Below are 15,435 nucleotides of genomic sequence, written 5' to 3'. Positions count from 1 at the left end.
AAGTCTTGGCAGTAGGTCATTCAGAGAAGGATAATATAGTCATAGTGGGACCGTGAACATTTATCGATAATACAGTAAAATGTCACTTCCTTGGTCAGCAACATTCAGCCAAAGGCAAGGCCAATCAAGGTTAAGTGTCAGGAGTGCAGAAATGCCTAGAAAGTTGGAAAGCTTGCATTTCTTCTTTGTTTTTGAGGCTGAGTGGGGGCTGTTCTTTCCTTGGAGAATTAACGTCTTTATGTGCATAGCATTCTCTCCTCCTATTTTCCCCCAACAACCACAATCTTGTGAGGTTGGTTGAGCTGAGAATGAGGGACTGACTTCAAAGTACCAAGTGAACTTGCATGGCTGAGGGTAGGTTAGGACCCGTGTCTCCCTGGTGCCAGCCCAACTATGCCCAAGACGCCTCAGAGGCTAGACCTGCTCCCGCCGTTGCCTAGTAACGAAGAATAAAGAGACCTGTCTGGGCCTAGCGTTGGCTGGGAAACCTAGCCTAGAAACAGGCTGCAAGCAGAGATGGCAAGATCAAGGTATCAGAGAGATCTTTCCAGTGCCGAAGCCTCCACTGACAAAAGCTCTAAAAGCTCTTCCTAAATTAAATATGGAAGAAAATTTAAAATGGGCACAAAGATTGCAATTATATCTGTAAATCACAGATGAACAGCAAGAGTCAGGAGACTGTACACATTGTGTAGATGGTGCACTGTACAGGAGAGAAAGCTTTTAAAAATCCTTCTATCTATGGAGACCAAGCAAACAAAACATTAGCAATAGCTATGTTGTTGGTTTGAGCTCAACCAACAATATAACTACCAACCCAAGCTACTAGTATTCGAAGACATTTCAATTAGCAATAGCTCTCACTGTATTTCAAATGGATTGGAAGCCTAGCTGAAGTCCTGTTTTTCAATAGGTCCAGTTTTGGCAACTTCCTAACAGCCACTAGATGGCAACACAGAAAGAAAGAACCTGTCCCTCTACCACCATCTCTTGGTCACCATCTCTTTGCAGCCTGAGTATGGAGGAATTAGCATGTAGGTTAAGCTAATGTCATCATATTCAAGAAAAAAATCTCAACACTGTAAATTTGGAACCACCACAGTGCTAATGCAACGTTATATTGGAAAATACCATAAAATAAACAAGACCTCATTCTTAATTACTGGACTATATAAAATGTTTAAGTGTATCTGTGTTTCGTATATAAAATGTGGCACTTATCTTACATTAAACATTGCAAAGTAAGCAAGAAATAGTTTACTTTTCACGTAAGTTAATATTTGTAAGTAAAACAGATGCAACGTTGGTTGACTTCATAATATTACACACTAGTAATACCAGTATTAAACTTAATAGTGAAGTTTACTTTTGGCAGAGATTCTCATTTGTGCCTTTTCCCTAGGGACCCACTAATCCTTGATCTGCTTCTAAGCAAAGCAATTTTCTCTAATGTACTGTACTTCTGCAATTTCCTTATTATACAGAGTTATATATACATTTTGGTCCAAACTGCAGAAAGTCAGAATAAACTTTGTTTTGGCTTGATTTGGGATTGTATTGACTTGGGAATTACAAATTAAGTTCATATTCAAATGTGAAGCAAAGAAATTAGTCCCTTATGTATTTATCTGTTCTAGAGAAGTCATTCAATCAAAAAAAGGCATATTCTGATTTCAAAGTTAATCACCTAGGTTAAAATTTGCATGCTGCAAAACAGAAGTGCAGCTGTTAGATCACCAAAACGCAGCAACAAATTCCTCATTTCACCCTCTTCTAACCATCTTTCTAGAATATACCCAAGTTGCAAGAAATCACCTGAGCGTTACACCACCATAACCAATCAAAATCAACCTCATGTCGATTTTATTTACTTTATGAAGTAAAGCAAACCATGCACAGTTTTCTTCCTGGAGTTTGCAACTTTCAAATTTCTGTTTTTACATCTGTTTCAATGGGATTTAGCTCGTTAGCTAAATTTGTAGTCTTAGCAGCTTTCTTTCACTTTAACCCTAATCTCGGTTTTATTGGGAAACATCTACCTGCCATTTCTCCCTAGAATATAATCCAGACTGGAACAAGTGTATATCCCTCTATTTGTCTCACTATGGATTGAATCTCATCCTCACTTAGAAATTTGTGGGGAAGAACATGTGCAGTTAAAGAAAAACCTGGAAGTTAGTATCCCCATTCCTCTATGATTTCAGGGAGATTCCATTCTATATATTTGGAAATTATTCATACTATTGCTTACATTCAAAATTGATTTCAGATCCATTCCTTCTGCCAAGATCTTGGGTGGGATAGCTACCGGTTATTTGCAGCAGGGAACTTTATATCTCAGAGACATTAACACCTTTATTTATGGTTGCAAGAAAGGAGATTTGTGGCCAATTTAGCATGAGCTACACTAAAATGGCTCTCTGTAGGATATGTTGAATTACCACTCCTACGATTCCCAGCCAAGCGGACTAAATGCATCTGATGGTTAAAAGATGAGCAAAGAAAAAGAAGGCCATGTAACACAAGAAAGCACATTTAATATTAAAACACATGTAAAACCAAGCTGAAGTACAGCTTGCCTCGACTTACAACCACAACTGAGCTCAAAATGTATGTTGTTACGTGAATTTTGCCCCATTTTATAACCGTTCTTGCCACAGTTGTTAAGTGAATCACTGCAGTTGTGAAGTTAATAACAACTGGCTTCCCCATTGACTTTGCTCGTCAGAAGGTTGCAAAAGGTGATCTCATCTCCCCAGGACACTGCAACAGTCATAAGTACGAGTCAGTTGCCAAGCATCTGAATTTTGATCACGTGACCATGGGGATACTGCAACGGTCGTAGGTGTGGTCGTAGGTCATAAGTCACTTTTTTCAGTGCTGTTCTAACTTTGAATGGTCACTAGGTAAACTGTTGTAAGTCGAGGACCAGCTGTATTTCGATAAAGCAGTTTTGGTGAAAATGCAGCACCCATTAATTGAGTTCTACTGATTTCTTACACAATCATCATTAATGTTCAGTGAATCACAGGGGCATTAAATGTACAGTATCAAGGCACCCATAGAATCACTGGCTGCTTTTCAAAAATCTTAGCTTTTATGGCTACAAACTGGCCAGACGGACTGATTGAGTCACCTAGCTGAGCTCCACAGGAGCTCTCGAAGCTCTTCTCTTCTCAGTCGGCACACAAAGAGCCCTTCCCAGAGAAAAGAGAAAGGCCTTTCTCTTACAAGTACCGCTATTCTCCACAAAGGCAGGGAACGCCCTCCATTTCCTATCGCTGCCAAACCACAATGCAAGGGAGAATTCAAGAGACGGAAATGTGTGCTGTCGAGAGGCCTCCTTGCCAGAAGCGCCTGCCCAGGAGAGCACATTAGCGGTTGCTCAAAGTAACCCAATGTGAGGAATGCACATTGCATGTTGCCCTGGTGTATATTCAGAAGGGACGTCCCAAGGGAGAAAGGTCATTTCTTAAAGCCCAGCCTTCGTCAGGCTGAGATTACACAGGAGAACTCCACTGTGGGGCTTCAAGTATGGAGTGAAAACCGTCATTTCAAGCTTTTCTTTTACATGTTGTTGTTAAAAAGAAAAAAAGAAAGAAAGAAAGAAAAAGACTTGGCAGTAGTTAACTTGCAGCCGTCTGGATGTTGCCAACTTCCAGTCTGGAGGGTCCTGCTGGCTGCAGCTGCTGAAGTTTGTACTTCAGCAACGACTGGAAAACTTAAGATTGTTTACTGGCTACCTTATAACATCCAAATGTAAGCTCATCCCCTGAATGGTAGTGTTTGCATCAGCCAAAAGATGTCGTGTCCCACTCCTCCGCTGACGGCCGGGTCAGGGAAATCCGAATCAGGCTTGCCTCTGCAGCTCTGCCCAAAGTCCTAGCAAAGTCCTCAGAGCAGGCAGGAGACCAGTAAGTGACTTCAGCAAGATAAGTTCGACTTTGCCTGACTCAGAGACTGCCAGAAAGCAGATCCTTTATATAGGCCATGGGGTGTGGCTCCATGACTCAGCACTCATTAAGGCCTGCCCCTCCCTTCCTTCTGTTGCCTCCGCCTATCCAATCTTCTGATGCAAGGGTCACTCCAATCAGCTGTTGGAAGTAAACTTTCCTCAGGCTCACATGCTGTGGAGGAGGGGGAGGGGTCTAGCTGCTCCGTTTGCCTGGGCATGGAGCCAGGGCTGGGGCCGGGGGATGCTCCCTCCTCTGCAGCCTGCTTGGGCATGGAGCCAGGGCTGGGACCGGGAGGTGCCCGCTCCTCTGCAGCTTATCTGGGCATGGAGCCAGGACTGGGGCCGGGAGGCATACATTCCTCCGTGTTCGGGAGCAGATAAGCAGACCCTGGCTGCGGTGAGAGCGGACAAGACACAACAAAAGAGGTATCAGGATGCAGATATCTGCAGGTGTGGAAAACCCCCAAAGTTTGCAGAAGGCCTAAGATTTCTAATGAAGAGAGTCCCAAAAAGCATTGTGAGCACTGATTGAATGCCTGCTGAGAGAGAATGCCCGAAGAAGGTTTTTTCAAGACGGCCTTCCTCAACTTGCTCTCCTCCAGATATGTCGGATGTGCAGCCCAGTGGTGGGTTGCTACTGGTTCCCCCCGGTTCAGGCGAACAGGTAGCAGCGGCAGCGGGAGGCTCCGCCCACCGTCGTCAAATACGATCTGCGCATGCACAGAAGTGGCGCGCACGCAAACCGGTAGCAAAGGTAAGTGAAACCCACCCCTGGTGCTGTCCCCGGGATTTCCCAGTCAACTCTGTATTGAAGACTTTCCTGGTCTAAGTTCCCACTCAGTAAACAGTGGTATATTCAGAGAAGCCGAATGTACTAGCACAGGGGTCTGCAAACTTGGCTCCTTTAAGACTGGTGGACTTCAACTCCCAGAGTTCCTCAGCCAGCAAAGCTGGCTGTGGAACTCTGGGAGTTGAAGGTCCACCAGTCTTAAAGGAGCCAAGTTTGCAGACCCCTGTACTAGGCTAATTTCAGATATGCCTATTTGACTGTGTTCTCCTCTTTATTCCACACTGGTTACAGACCTGTCTCCCTTTCTGCTTTTGTGGCCTTCCCAAATCTATGCGTTCAGAAGAGCAGTGACCATCTTTGGGATGCCAAACCATCCAACATATCAGCCTCCTTTCCTCCTGGCATTGCTACAGGCATGTCCCATTACAATTCCTATAATTCACAATCTCATTTTCTTACACTGCTTTTTCAGAGCCGTGAACAGACATTTCAATTCTTCCTCATGTATCTTCAGTGCCCCCCCCCCAATTTCCCATCCCTTCCCTGAAGGCTCTACCACTTTTCCTGGTGATTTTTGCAGAGTTGCCTTTTTCCAACATGGTTTTCTGCCAAATCCATTGGGCTACAGCTCCTTTTATAATTTTGTTTCTCAGCCTTCCAACTCCCCGCCCCCATTTTTACAGCAATCTACTAGGACTATTGGGAAGAAATTCTATGTACCAAGGATCTACTGATTCTTGGCTGCTTTGGGTCTCAACGGTTTCCAGATGAAATAAGGGTAGCCTCCGAAAGACACAGAAGGATTGATATGGACTTAGGGCTTGCCAGAGCTCTTCTACAGCCTCCCACTGAAAGAATTTTTTCCCCCTGCCACCTACCCTTATGAGGGGAAGAGAGTGCTTACAATGACCTCCTTTATTTAGAAAGCAGTCAGAGAAAGGTCTGATGAGTCATCCCTGTGGCAGTCAACACATAGCAAAAGCTTTTCCTTTCCCTCCCTGGAAAAAGAGGTCTTCGAATCCCGGCATTCTTTGCCGGAGCTTAAGGACATGCAGAATGCTGGGATTGTCTTCAGCCAGTCAATCCCAACCTCATGCCCTCCAAATTGGTTGCGAATACAGCTCCTAAGCTTATCAGAGGGAAGAAGAAACCATGCTAGTTAGGAGATTCGGTGAATTGCTGCTTCGGGCTGACCGGAAGACCATTGGCTGGAGAAAGCTGTTTTAATAGAACTAGAAGTTTCAGAATCAAAGTTCCTGCTCTACTTTGAAATAACGCATTCCTCTTACCTTGAAAAAGCCCTTGCATCCCTCACAGGTCCGGACACCATAATGTTGGCATGAAGCGTTGTCCCCACACACAGCACAGCGCCCTTCATTGGATCCAGGGCTGCGTGCCTTTGTTGGAGAGAGGGAATTGTCCATCAGGCCAGAGCTATCTAGGCCTGGTGAGGCCTGGCTGAGTGGCAAAGGAGAAAAATGGACCGAAGAGGAGGTCTGCGGGAGTGAAAAGACTTCTCCATCCACCAAGTGCTGGTGGGCCGTCGGGTGCATCTTCAGGGGACTCTGAGGTGGGATTCCAGGACTGTGAGCCGAAAGGCCAAAGGAAAAATAAGATGGTTGAGTAGAACTACTTTTGGGAGGCTCTGCTGCTGCCACCCAAGGCCTCATGCCCTCGTAGGTATGAGTGGGGGAATAGCTTCCAAAGGAGTTCTCCCAAGTCGGACCTTGGGAAGTCTGGAAACTCGGCGTGGAAGGAGAAGGGACTGAGCATGGACTGCCGTAATAGTCTGAGCCGCTCGAGGACATGGTCTCATCCAACTGGCTGCTGAAAGGACCAGGATAACAACCATATACTTGGAAATCTTCCAGCTTGAAGGATGTGGTATTGGGGTTCGCGGCTGGAATCTGATAGAGGAAAGCGTCAAATTCGCCTGTGTAATTGTCCATGAAGGTGCTGAAGCTGGGCAGAGTAGTAGTGGCAGCAGAGATCTCGGTATTGACCAGGTCCATGGTGGGTTTGCCAAACTCAGGGGTCAAGAGGTCTGCTGGGTAGCGCTCGCAGGACCCTCCGTTCTGAAGCGAGGTCCCATATTGCGTTTGGATACAGGGCATCTCTAAGGGAAGACAAGGGTAGGGAGAAGGAGAAAAATCTACTGTTAGATATCGGAGAGATATAAAAGGCCCATCTGTGCTCTAATTTAGAAACTCATGAATTGATTTGGCAGAAAAGTAGTCTTAAAGGTGCCGTAAAAAGGAAGGACTTTGTAAGCTTTCCCTCATCTCCTGACTACCAGATGTGCTAAAATGATATTCTAGGAGCCCTCGTCCCAGAAACGTGGTTGGCCAGAGAAGGCTGGTCTCCATTAGGTACCTTTACAAATATGGCAGGCTTTTATTAACATCAGGAGAAATTGTTACTTTACATTTAATAGATACCAAATCCTTGGCCTTGAACCTCCAGGAGTGGGATTCAGCGGTTCGGACTGGTTCAAGTGAACTGGTAGTTCCCTGGCGCTATGCTGTCCTATTTAGCTGCATTTTTTAAGCCACGTGCTTGCATGCGCACGAGCAAAGCACATGCGTAGAAGGCCGTGCGTATACACAGAAGGTGCGCATGCACAGTTTCGGTGCCTGGGTGAACCGGTTGTTAATTCATATGCCGCCCACCTCTGTAAACGTCCCTCTTGATCGTAGTTCTAAATTTTTTATTTATCGAAGCAGGGAAGCACAAATGGGGAAGGAAAGAGTTTGGGGTCCTTGTTAAAAGGAAGACTAATATTTCTGGTGCCCACTATTTCTTCATGGGGATATTAGAGAGAGATACAAGATGTTCTCCTTCCTTTCTACCCCTGATATTCCTCTCTGCTGAAAAGAGAACAGCTATTAAATAGTCACGATGTTGAAAGTTGGAGTAAGTCACATTTCTTGACTCTTGTGAGTGAGTGGTAGTAGTTTTCTCCTCCTCACATAGTTAACAGGTTTGCTTCTAAGTTTATTTCTATATCTTTTGCTTTGTTTTTCCTTCCTTGATGAAATGGGGTACTGTTCAATTCTTTAATTTTTCTGGATATGCGAAGCAAAGTCACACGCGTAAGATACTACTTCCTAGGCCAGGGGTCTCCAACCTTGGCAACTTTAAGACTTGTGGACTTCAACTCCCAGAATTCTGGGAGTTGAAGTCCACAAGTCTTAAAGTTACCAAGGTTGGAGACCGCTGCCTACGCGATACAAGGTACGCCATGAAAAGCCCCACAACTACTCCGCAGAAAAGATTCCTATGGGTTTGTCTGAAATTAAAAATATTTCTGCCAACACAAGGGAGAAATGTAAAGGTAAACCTTTGTGCGTCCAAAAAAGCCATTCTGCTAAAACAATAATGAGGCATTATGATACAAACCCAGCTGTAAATTTGCAGATGCTCAATATAGTTATCCCATCTCCTTCGTTAATGTCATTTCAGAGAATAATGATAATAATGAATAATAATAATAATGTCATTTCAGAGAATAATAATCATTGCACACGATCAAGTGTTTTCATGAGGGGAAAAAAGGAAACGAGTAAGAAATGCAAAATGAACACAGAAGGGCCAGGAGCCCCTGAATTTTATACTGGGTTCTCTCTCAATGTGGGAGATAAGAACTAAACCATTAAGCCAATACAGGTAGTCCTTGTCTTACAACAGTTCATTTAGGGACCGTTCAAAGTTACAGAGGCACTGAAAAAAAGGGATGTATGACCATTTTTCACACTTATGACCGTTGCAGCATCCCCATGGTCACACAATCAAATTTCAGATGCTTGGGATGTGATTCATGACCGCTGCAGTGTCCCAAGGTCATGTGACCTTTTGCAACCTTTCGACAAGCAAAATCAATAGGGAAGCCAGAGTCCCTTAACAACCCGGTTACTAACTTAACTGCAGTGATTCCCTTAACAACTGTGGCAAGAAAGGTCATAAAATGAGTAAGCAAAACTCATTTAACGAATGTCTCACTTAACAACACAAATTTTGGGCTCAATTGTGGTCATAAGTCAAGGGTTACCTGTAGTATCCTGAAAGAAATAGGCAAACATTCTATGAATGTGTTCTAGGTTTTAAAAAAAACAAAAAACCTAGCATATTTCAAGAATTTCCTTATGAAAGTTAAAGGACTGAGGTAACCATCTGTTTACCTAAACAGCTTCAAACTTTAAATGACAAGGCTGCCAAGATCTTAACACCTGATCAAAGTCCTTAATTGTTCTTGTTTTCCTGCAGTGCCTGGGATTCCCATAGCTTGTTAAAGATTGATTTTGAAATTTCTACTGTCGCTATTTATTCCGTCTTAAGTTTACAAACTTGGAACCATCAATATCCCAAACAACTTGACATATAAAAACAAGGTAGAATTTAGTTTCGACTCAAGTTACAGGTCAGGCCTTTCTCTAGTGGTTTTGAACACTTGAACCTCAGGTTGATGAACCAAGGAGCAAAGAAAATGTATCCTGTCCCCAAATTATGTTTTTCTCTTATCTTCCCAATCTCAATCTCAATATCCTGTACAAAATGCCCAATCCTAGAAACAACAATTCTCTTCTCACCTGCATCACAATTAGTGCAGTTACCAACAACAACAAAAAGGGAAATGCCATATGTAGCTTCTGGCCAGCACTACAGAGGAAAACTACTGCAAAAAAAGAGGTTTTGATCATGTTGTTATCCTGCTCGATCATCCCACTTCTATCTTATTGTAGTCCTTTCTTTGAAAGAGATCCATCTAAATGTCAGCAGCCTCTGACAAGAAAACAGAAACTGCTGGGAAAACAGAATCTGAGAGCTTTATAGTATCTTTGAGAATGGCACTTTCCAAAAGAGAAATTATAACTGGAAGCATTAGCCGAGATGGAAGTCAAGTCTGTAGCAGCAACCCTTGTGGCAAAATGAAAATTGGTCAGGGTCTGTTACCAAAAGCTGCTTTAACAGAGGAAAGAATTACGGGAGGTTGAGACATAGAGAATTCCAAGTGATTTTAACACTGCACCTTTGAAATAAAGCTATCACCTGTTTCTCGGAGGGACAGGAGCTCCTTTTGAGTAGCTCGGCATGCAAATCTTTACTTGGAAATAATCCTCACTCTGCTAATTAAAATTGATCAAAAATGACAACCTGGGATTTGGATGGGTAAGAACGGCATCACCCAAGAAGTGGTTATCTGTAGTTTTTGACTTATGACCACAATTGGGACTGGAATTTTGGCCTCTAAGCAATGCAGTCATTAAGCAAATCATCATGTGACTGAACCTGATTTTACAACCATTTTTAATGTAGCCGTTAAGCAAATCCCACTTCCCCAATTGACTTTGCTTGACGGAAGTCAGCTTGGAAGATTGTAAATGATAATTACCTGATGACAAGATGCTTCAGCCATTATAAATGCAAGCCAATTTCCAAGCAACCAAATTGTGATCAATTGCAATACCCGAGAGGTGGTATAGGAACAATGAGGATAGGAACATATATCACTTTTTCCAAGCCCATTGTAACTTTGAGCCCGTTAAACAAACTGTCAAACAAACTGTCATGCACCAAAAAGAGATTTTGAAAAATTATTGTTGATACCCTTTTTACATGAATGTGATTCCTATTAAGGTTTTTCCCAGTTAATTTGTCCCCAAATTTTAGCAAGAGTTCATTATGTGAATCAATATCCTACCCTAGGATATTCTACCGGTTCAGACCGGTTCGGGTGAACCGGTAACTCTGACAATCAGCTGGGTGTGAACTGGTTTGCTCCAATGATCAGGTGGACCTACCTGCCCACCTGCCCCTGGGCTTTACAGCTATATTCTATATCTTCTCAGCTGATTCGCACAGAAGAGCGGATTGATGTGCCACAGCTGTGCTACTCCCCAGCAGTAGCGCAGAAGGTAAATTTTCGTAAAGCTGTCTACGCACACGAAGCGCGCAATCACCGAAACAGTTGTTAAACCAGCAGGATCCCACCACTGCCTAAGCTCCCAAAGAGAAAGTGGCAGAGGGACTACAATTCCCAACAGCTAGGTGATTTGAGTCCCTTGCTGAGTTTTCATCTGAGACAAGGTTTGCATTTACAGCCTAAACTGGCCAATTCTGCTCAACTTCCCTCCTTTAAAAGAAAAGATCTTGTCCGCGCGTCTTTGGAACCTCATAACCCTTCTGCACACCCACTGACGCTATCTGATCTTGTTATTCTGCATTCTTAAAATAGAACTTGGATATCCAATTGTTAAGGCTTGTTATGATTTGTTCCAATGTAGCAACAGGTGATACCCAGGGCTCCTCCTAACACAGGATTTATTAGCCTACCCTCCCCAGAGGAAGTTCTGACGTCTGCAAATGGAGAGCTGCATCTCCCTAGGTAATGCAGGACTAGTCTAGGGAGCTCCATTACAGGGGTTGTAATCCTAATCTTAGGTATTGCTGCTAGCACCACTGAACACAAGGGCTGATTGGACAGCAGATATTTAGCAAATAGGAAGGATCAACCGTGGGCCTTTTAGCACAAAGCTCGGTGCGATACCTCTCATGTTATTATTAGTCCTTAGTTTGCAAGTTTTTTAAAAGTCAAGTCTTTTTCTTTTAAAACAGAAATCATGAAGTCTTTTATTCCAGTCTGGACATTTAGTTCTTTGCGATACTGTTCTAATTTGAACCCTCCCCTCCCCCATTGCCTTTTTAAAGCCTCCATGCTAAATCTAACTATACAACAATGACACAGTGATATTTAGTCTACCAGCTCCTGTAGAGAGGGGAAAAAAGGACAGCACTTGTAAATCAGAATTAAAAGAAAATGGCTTGACTGATAATACTTACTTTCCCCTTCGACCTGAAGGCATGAATACATTATACACACACACACATACACAAAAGTAAGAGCAGAGACAAAAGGGCTGAAACGCAGCCTTGGCCCACCCATGGACTGAGAAATCAATAGTGGAAATACATTACGCTCTGAAAGCACACAATGAAATTGAGTTAATTGAGGTGGAATCTGAGAAAGTTCACGGCTGTTCCATCAGGTTGTTGTTTTTTATTGCCAAGAGTCTCCATATGGAAGGTCTCATTTCCCCCACTTTTGCTATTGTCCTAAAAATGCACATCACCACCGTCCATTAAACCCGAATGCCATCCAACTCTCCACAGCACTCTGCGGCTTGCAAAAATCAAACCAAGCAATTAAAATAAGAATTCTTGCTCTAAGAATATGGCACTATAAAAAAAAATGAAATTCTTTTCACAATGGAATAGCTTTTAATCCTCTACCCTAAGACCTACCGGACATGCAAACGTTTGCAAGAAAGGATACCTCTCTGAACCCTGCCTGGTTTCTGTACTGATTTGACATTCGAAGCAAACAGAAGGGCAGGCAACACACTTCTGGTGAACAGTCCTATAATAGAAGGCTGAATCCACCCAATAATTACCTGGGCAAATAATAGCTAGACTACTAGATATTTCTACCCTCTTCTCAAAAACAGGTGAATGACCTGTTCTCTTCCGGGACTGGTAGTTTTTCCCACTGTGGCCATAAAAGTATTTTTAAATGGGATTCACCAGAAAAGGCATTTCAAGATGCTTCTGTTTCTCTCTTTCTCGGTGCCTGCCTAGCTGCCTAAAAACATTTCCACTGATGCACTCTATGGCTGGAGCTCCAAGAGTCTTTTCCACCAAGAGTCTCACCAGGGAATCATGAGAGAAGAACTGGAATTAACCTCCTTTGTAGCAAAGAACATTGTTGGAAGCACAAGTGTCTTCTTCCTGCAGGCACTGTTGCCATCGCTTTCTCCTCTGTGTATTTCTCTCACAGTCCTCTACTATCTTCCAATGGAAACGGCACGGCGTTGCTATAACGACACACTCACCTCTTTACCCTGCGAGCCGCCCCTTTGGGATCCTTGTTGTTTTAGCGCACAAATGGCTCCTGTAATCACTGTAAAACAGATGCAGCAACAGATGTGCTACTATCCCCTGTCTGATAGGCAGAGCAGCATTGTTTGCAGAACTTTGCTGCCCTGCATCCCCCCCCACCATCCCCACCATCATTTGACAGCTTCCGTTTACCTTCAAAGGCTGAGACAAAAACAAAGGCACTCAAGGTAGTAAGGCTGAATCCCCACTGCAATCGGCAGGATGGAAGGCTTTGCGACCAGTGACCAAGCACTGCTTGCCTTTGGATAGCCCTGGAATAGAACGGCTGAAATCTCAACCTCATAGATCAATTCCTCCCAACACTTAAGAGCCAACAGCTAAGTTCTCTAGAACAATGGCAGCTATAAACCAATCAGGGGAGAGATGATTGCTTTTGGAATGGGAAATCTATGTCTTCAAGAGATGGCTGAACTACAATTCCCATCAGCCCAAGACAGCCTGGTCAATAGCAAGGGATCCTGAGAGATAGCTGAACGGGAAGGTTAGCAAGTCATCCATTGCTGCTTTAGGGGAACAGCACAGAAGCCCATCATTACAGTTGCAGCCCTACAATTTCCTCCCAATTTGTTGGGACTGCGTTTAGACTTTAGAGACTGCTCAAGAGCACCCTCTGCTGAGGAGCTGCAGAACAGCAGGGACAGATCGACTTCCCAGCAACTAACTGGATTCAGTGCTAACGTAAAACCACAGAAAGATTCCGAGCTGGCACCATTCAGCATAAATGACCACGCTGTTTCCAAGAAGAAATACTCAACAGCTTAAGGAAACATGCAACAGGAACAGACTGTTATTGTCAGTTCGACAATGGGTGGAATTATCTAAAAGAAGCTTTTCTTGTGGAAAGCTATTTCTTCCAGGCTCAAATGTTCCAAGACTGAATCCATTGCTTGTGCTGAGCTGCATTTGAACAAGGGCAAATGGATTCTGGTATTAGATGTCCAACTCTTCCCTGGTCTACGCAGGCCCTTTTCCTGCTTTGCAGGCTTCCCATGCTTTTAAACAGTTCCACATCAAGATATTCAATTGATGCAGCACTCCACACTGTATAAATGGCAGCAGTGAGAAAAACTGCACCTGTCAAGATGTCTGATCTGCAGAAAAGATAATCACCACTACTCAAAGCTATCAATGGAAGAGGTAAGCGTGGGCTTCATTCCAAGAGACCAACCCCAGTGCTGTTTTTGTGTAAACAGAAGCTTTTTAAAAGCTGAAATAACCCAGCTGGCATTTTCCCACTTTCTGTGATCAAACCATGGAAAATAAAATAATTCACGTTTCCCCGCTTTCTGCTTTGACACTAGCAATTTTCCTTTGGTAGAAGGTGTCTTAATGATGACATAATGAAGGCAATTGGTTCTCTTCCTACCTAAGTTTCTGTCCTAGGCGGATTCGCCGGAGAGGAAATCCCTTAAAACAGAGCTGCTCTTATTGCTGGATAAATATGCAGAGTATGTAAAACAAATCAAGCTTTTGGGAATGCTGTGGTTACCCCACACTGCTCTGTGTAGTTGCTGAGATTATTCTAGAATTCAACCCATTTTATACTTCGAAGCTTCCTGGTCTCAGTCAAGGTTTTCAAACCCCTTACAGTCTAACTTAATGATTCTGGGGTGACCAAGACCACTAAAGGAGGTGCTCACAATGGACAAAGACAGGACTGTGGCAAGTGGACTTGTTCAGCCTTTGAAGTCTGGCGCACAGACTTAGAAACAGGGAGAGCCCGCCACAGCAAAGGCTGCCAGGTGCTCAAACTTGATGCAGCACCTGTCGCTCTGAACATGCCAGGAACTGCAAGCCCTCCACCCCCTTGCAAAGCCACATGAAAGCACCAGGCTAGGAGCTTTGCTGATTTATGTCCTTCAACACCTGTGATGGTACCAAGCTGCTCAGCAAATCGACTCACAAACATGCATATGCACACTCACAAAAAAAGAGCATCTCTTTGGAAAGGAAAAGGGGGGGGGGAAAGAGAGAGAGAGAGAGGGAACATTAGAAAACATTTTTTTCAACGGTGTCCACTTTTTGAAAATATGGAGGGGAATTTCTGCACCTAGGAAAGAAAAACATAAATGTGCATATGCACACTGACCCACAATGCACATTACCCTCAGATTAACAAAAAACAAACAAACATGCAAGTATAAGAGGACTAGCTGCAGGCAGAGTGAGAATACGAACCTGACACAAACAGCTTTTCCCACAGTGATCTTCCAAACAGAGAAAAGACATTTAAAGTTCTTTTCTCAATTTGATATGGGCAGAATTGATATATTCATCCTGATGAAGTAATAAAACATCTTCCGATCTCTAAGAAGTTAAGAGTCTGACCTGTTTGTTTCCAAAACATGGTACAATCACCAGGCCTTATGACGAGGCACCTGGACGCAAGCACTAGCTGGACGGTATTACTTTCCTGATCAAGCATCAGATCGCTTCACGTCTTAATATCACAATTTTTCCTCTAAAAGAGACAACTTCACTTTTGCCCAAGTGAGGTGCCCATCCTACACTGACATCACAATCAAGGTCACAGGACATAAAAATGGCAAAATGCATCCAGTCACTGGTACACATCTGCCAGGGCTCCCACAAGCTCAGATGGCAGCAATTTTGTCCTTTAAAATGCAAATGTAGACTTTGAAAACTGCTTTTGGAAACAAGTGCACCATTATAGTTGCCATCAGCCAAGCCCCCAGCCAGATCCTCTTGCAATTCAAGCTTCGGAAGTACAAATACC

The 15,435-nt window shown here is 43.6% G+C and overlaps 1 protein-coding gene across 2 annotated transcripts in view; it reads right to left on the bottom strand.

Annotated features, from left to right (window-relative positions):
* Positions 1-15,435, bottom strand: part of NR4A1 (nuclear receptor subfamily 4 group A member 1) — a 44,431-nt gene that overhangs the window by 8,201 nt on the left and 20,795 nt on the right. For both annotated transcript variants that reach the window (XM_058168811.1, XM_058168812.1), the window contains exon 2: positions 6,035-6,861. In XM_058168811.1, the coding sequence (XP_058024794.1) occupies positions 6,035-6,859 (825 nt within the window). In that variant the 5' untranslated portion in view covers positions 6,860-6,861. The remainder of the gene's footprint in view (positions 1-6,034; positions 6,862-15,435) is intronic.

Source organism: Ahaetulla prasina, chromosome 2, assembly GCF_028640845.1.
Source record: "Ahaetulla prasina isolate Xishuangbanna chromosome 2, ASM2864084v1, whole genome shotgun sequence".
Lineage (NCBI taxonomy): Eukaryota > Metazoa > Chordata > Lepidosauria > Squamata > Colubridae > Ahaetulla > Ahaetulla prasina.
The sequence above is the reverse complement of the archived record's forward strand: the minus strand, read 5'-3'. Positions and strand labels throughout refer to the sequence as shown.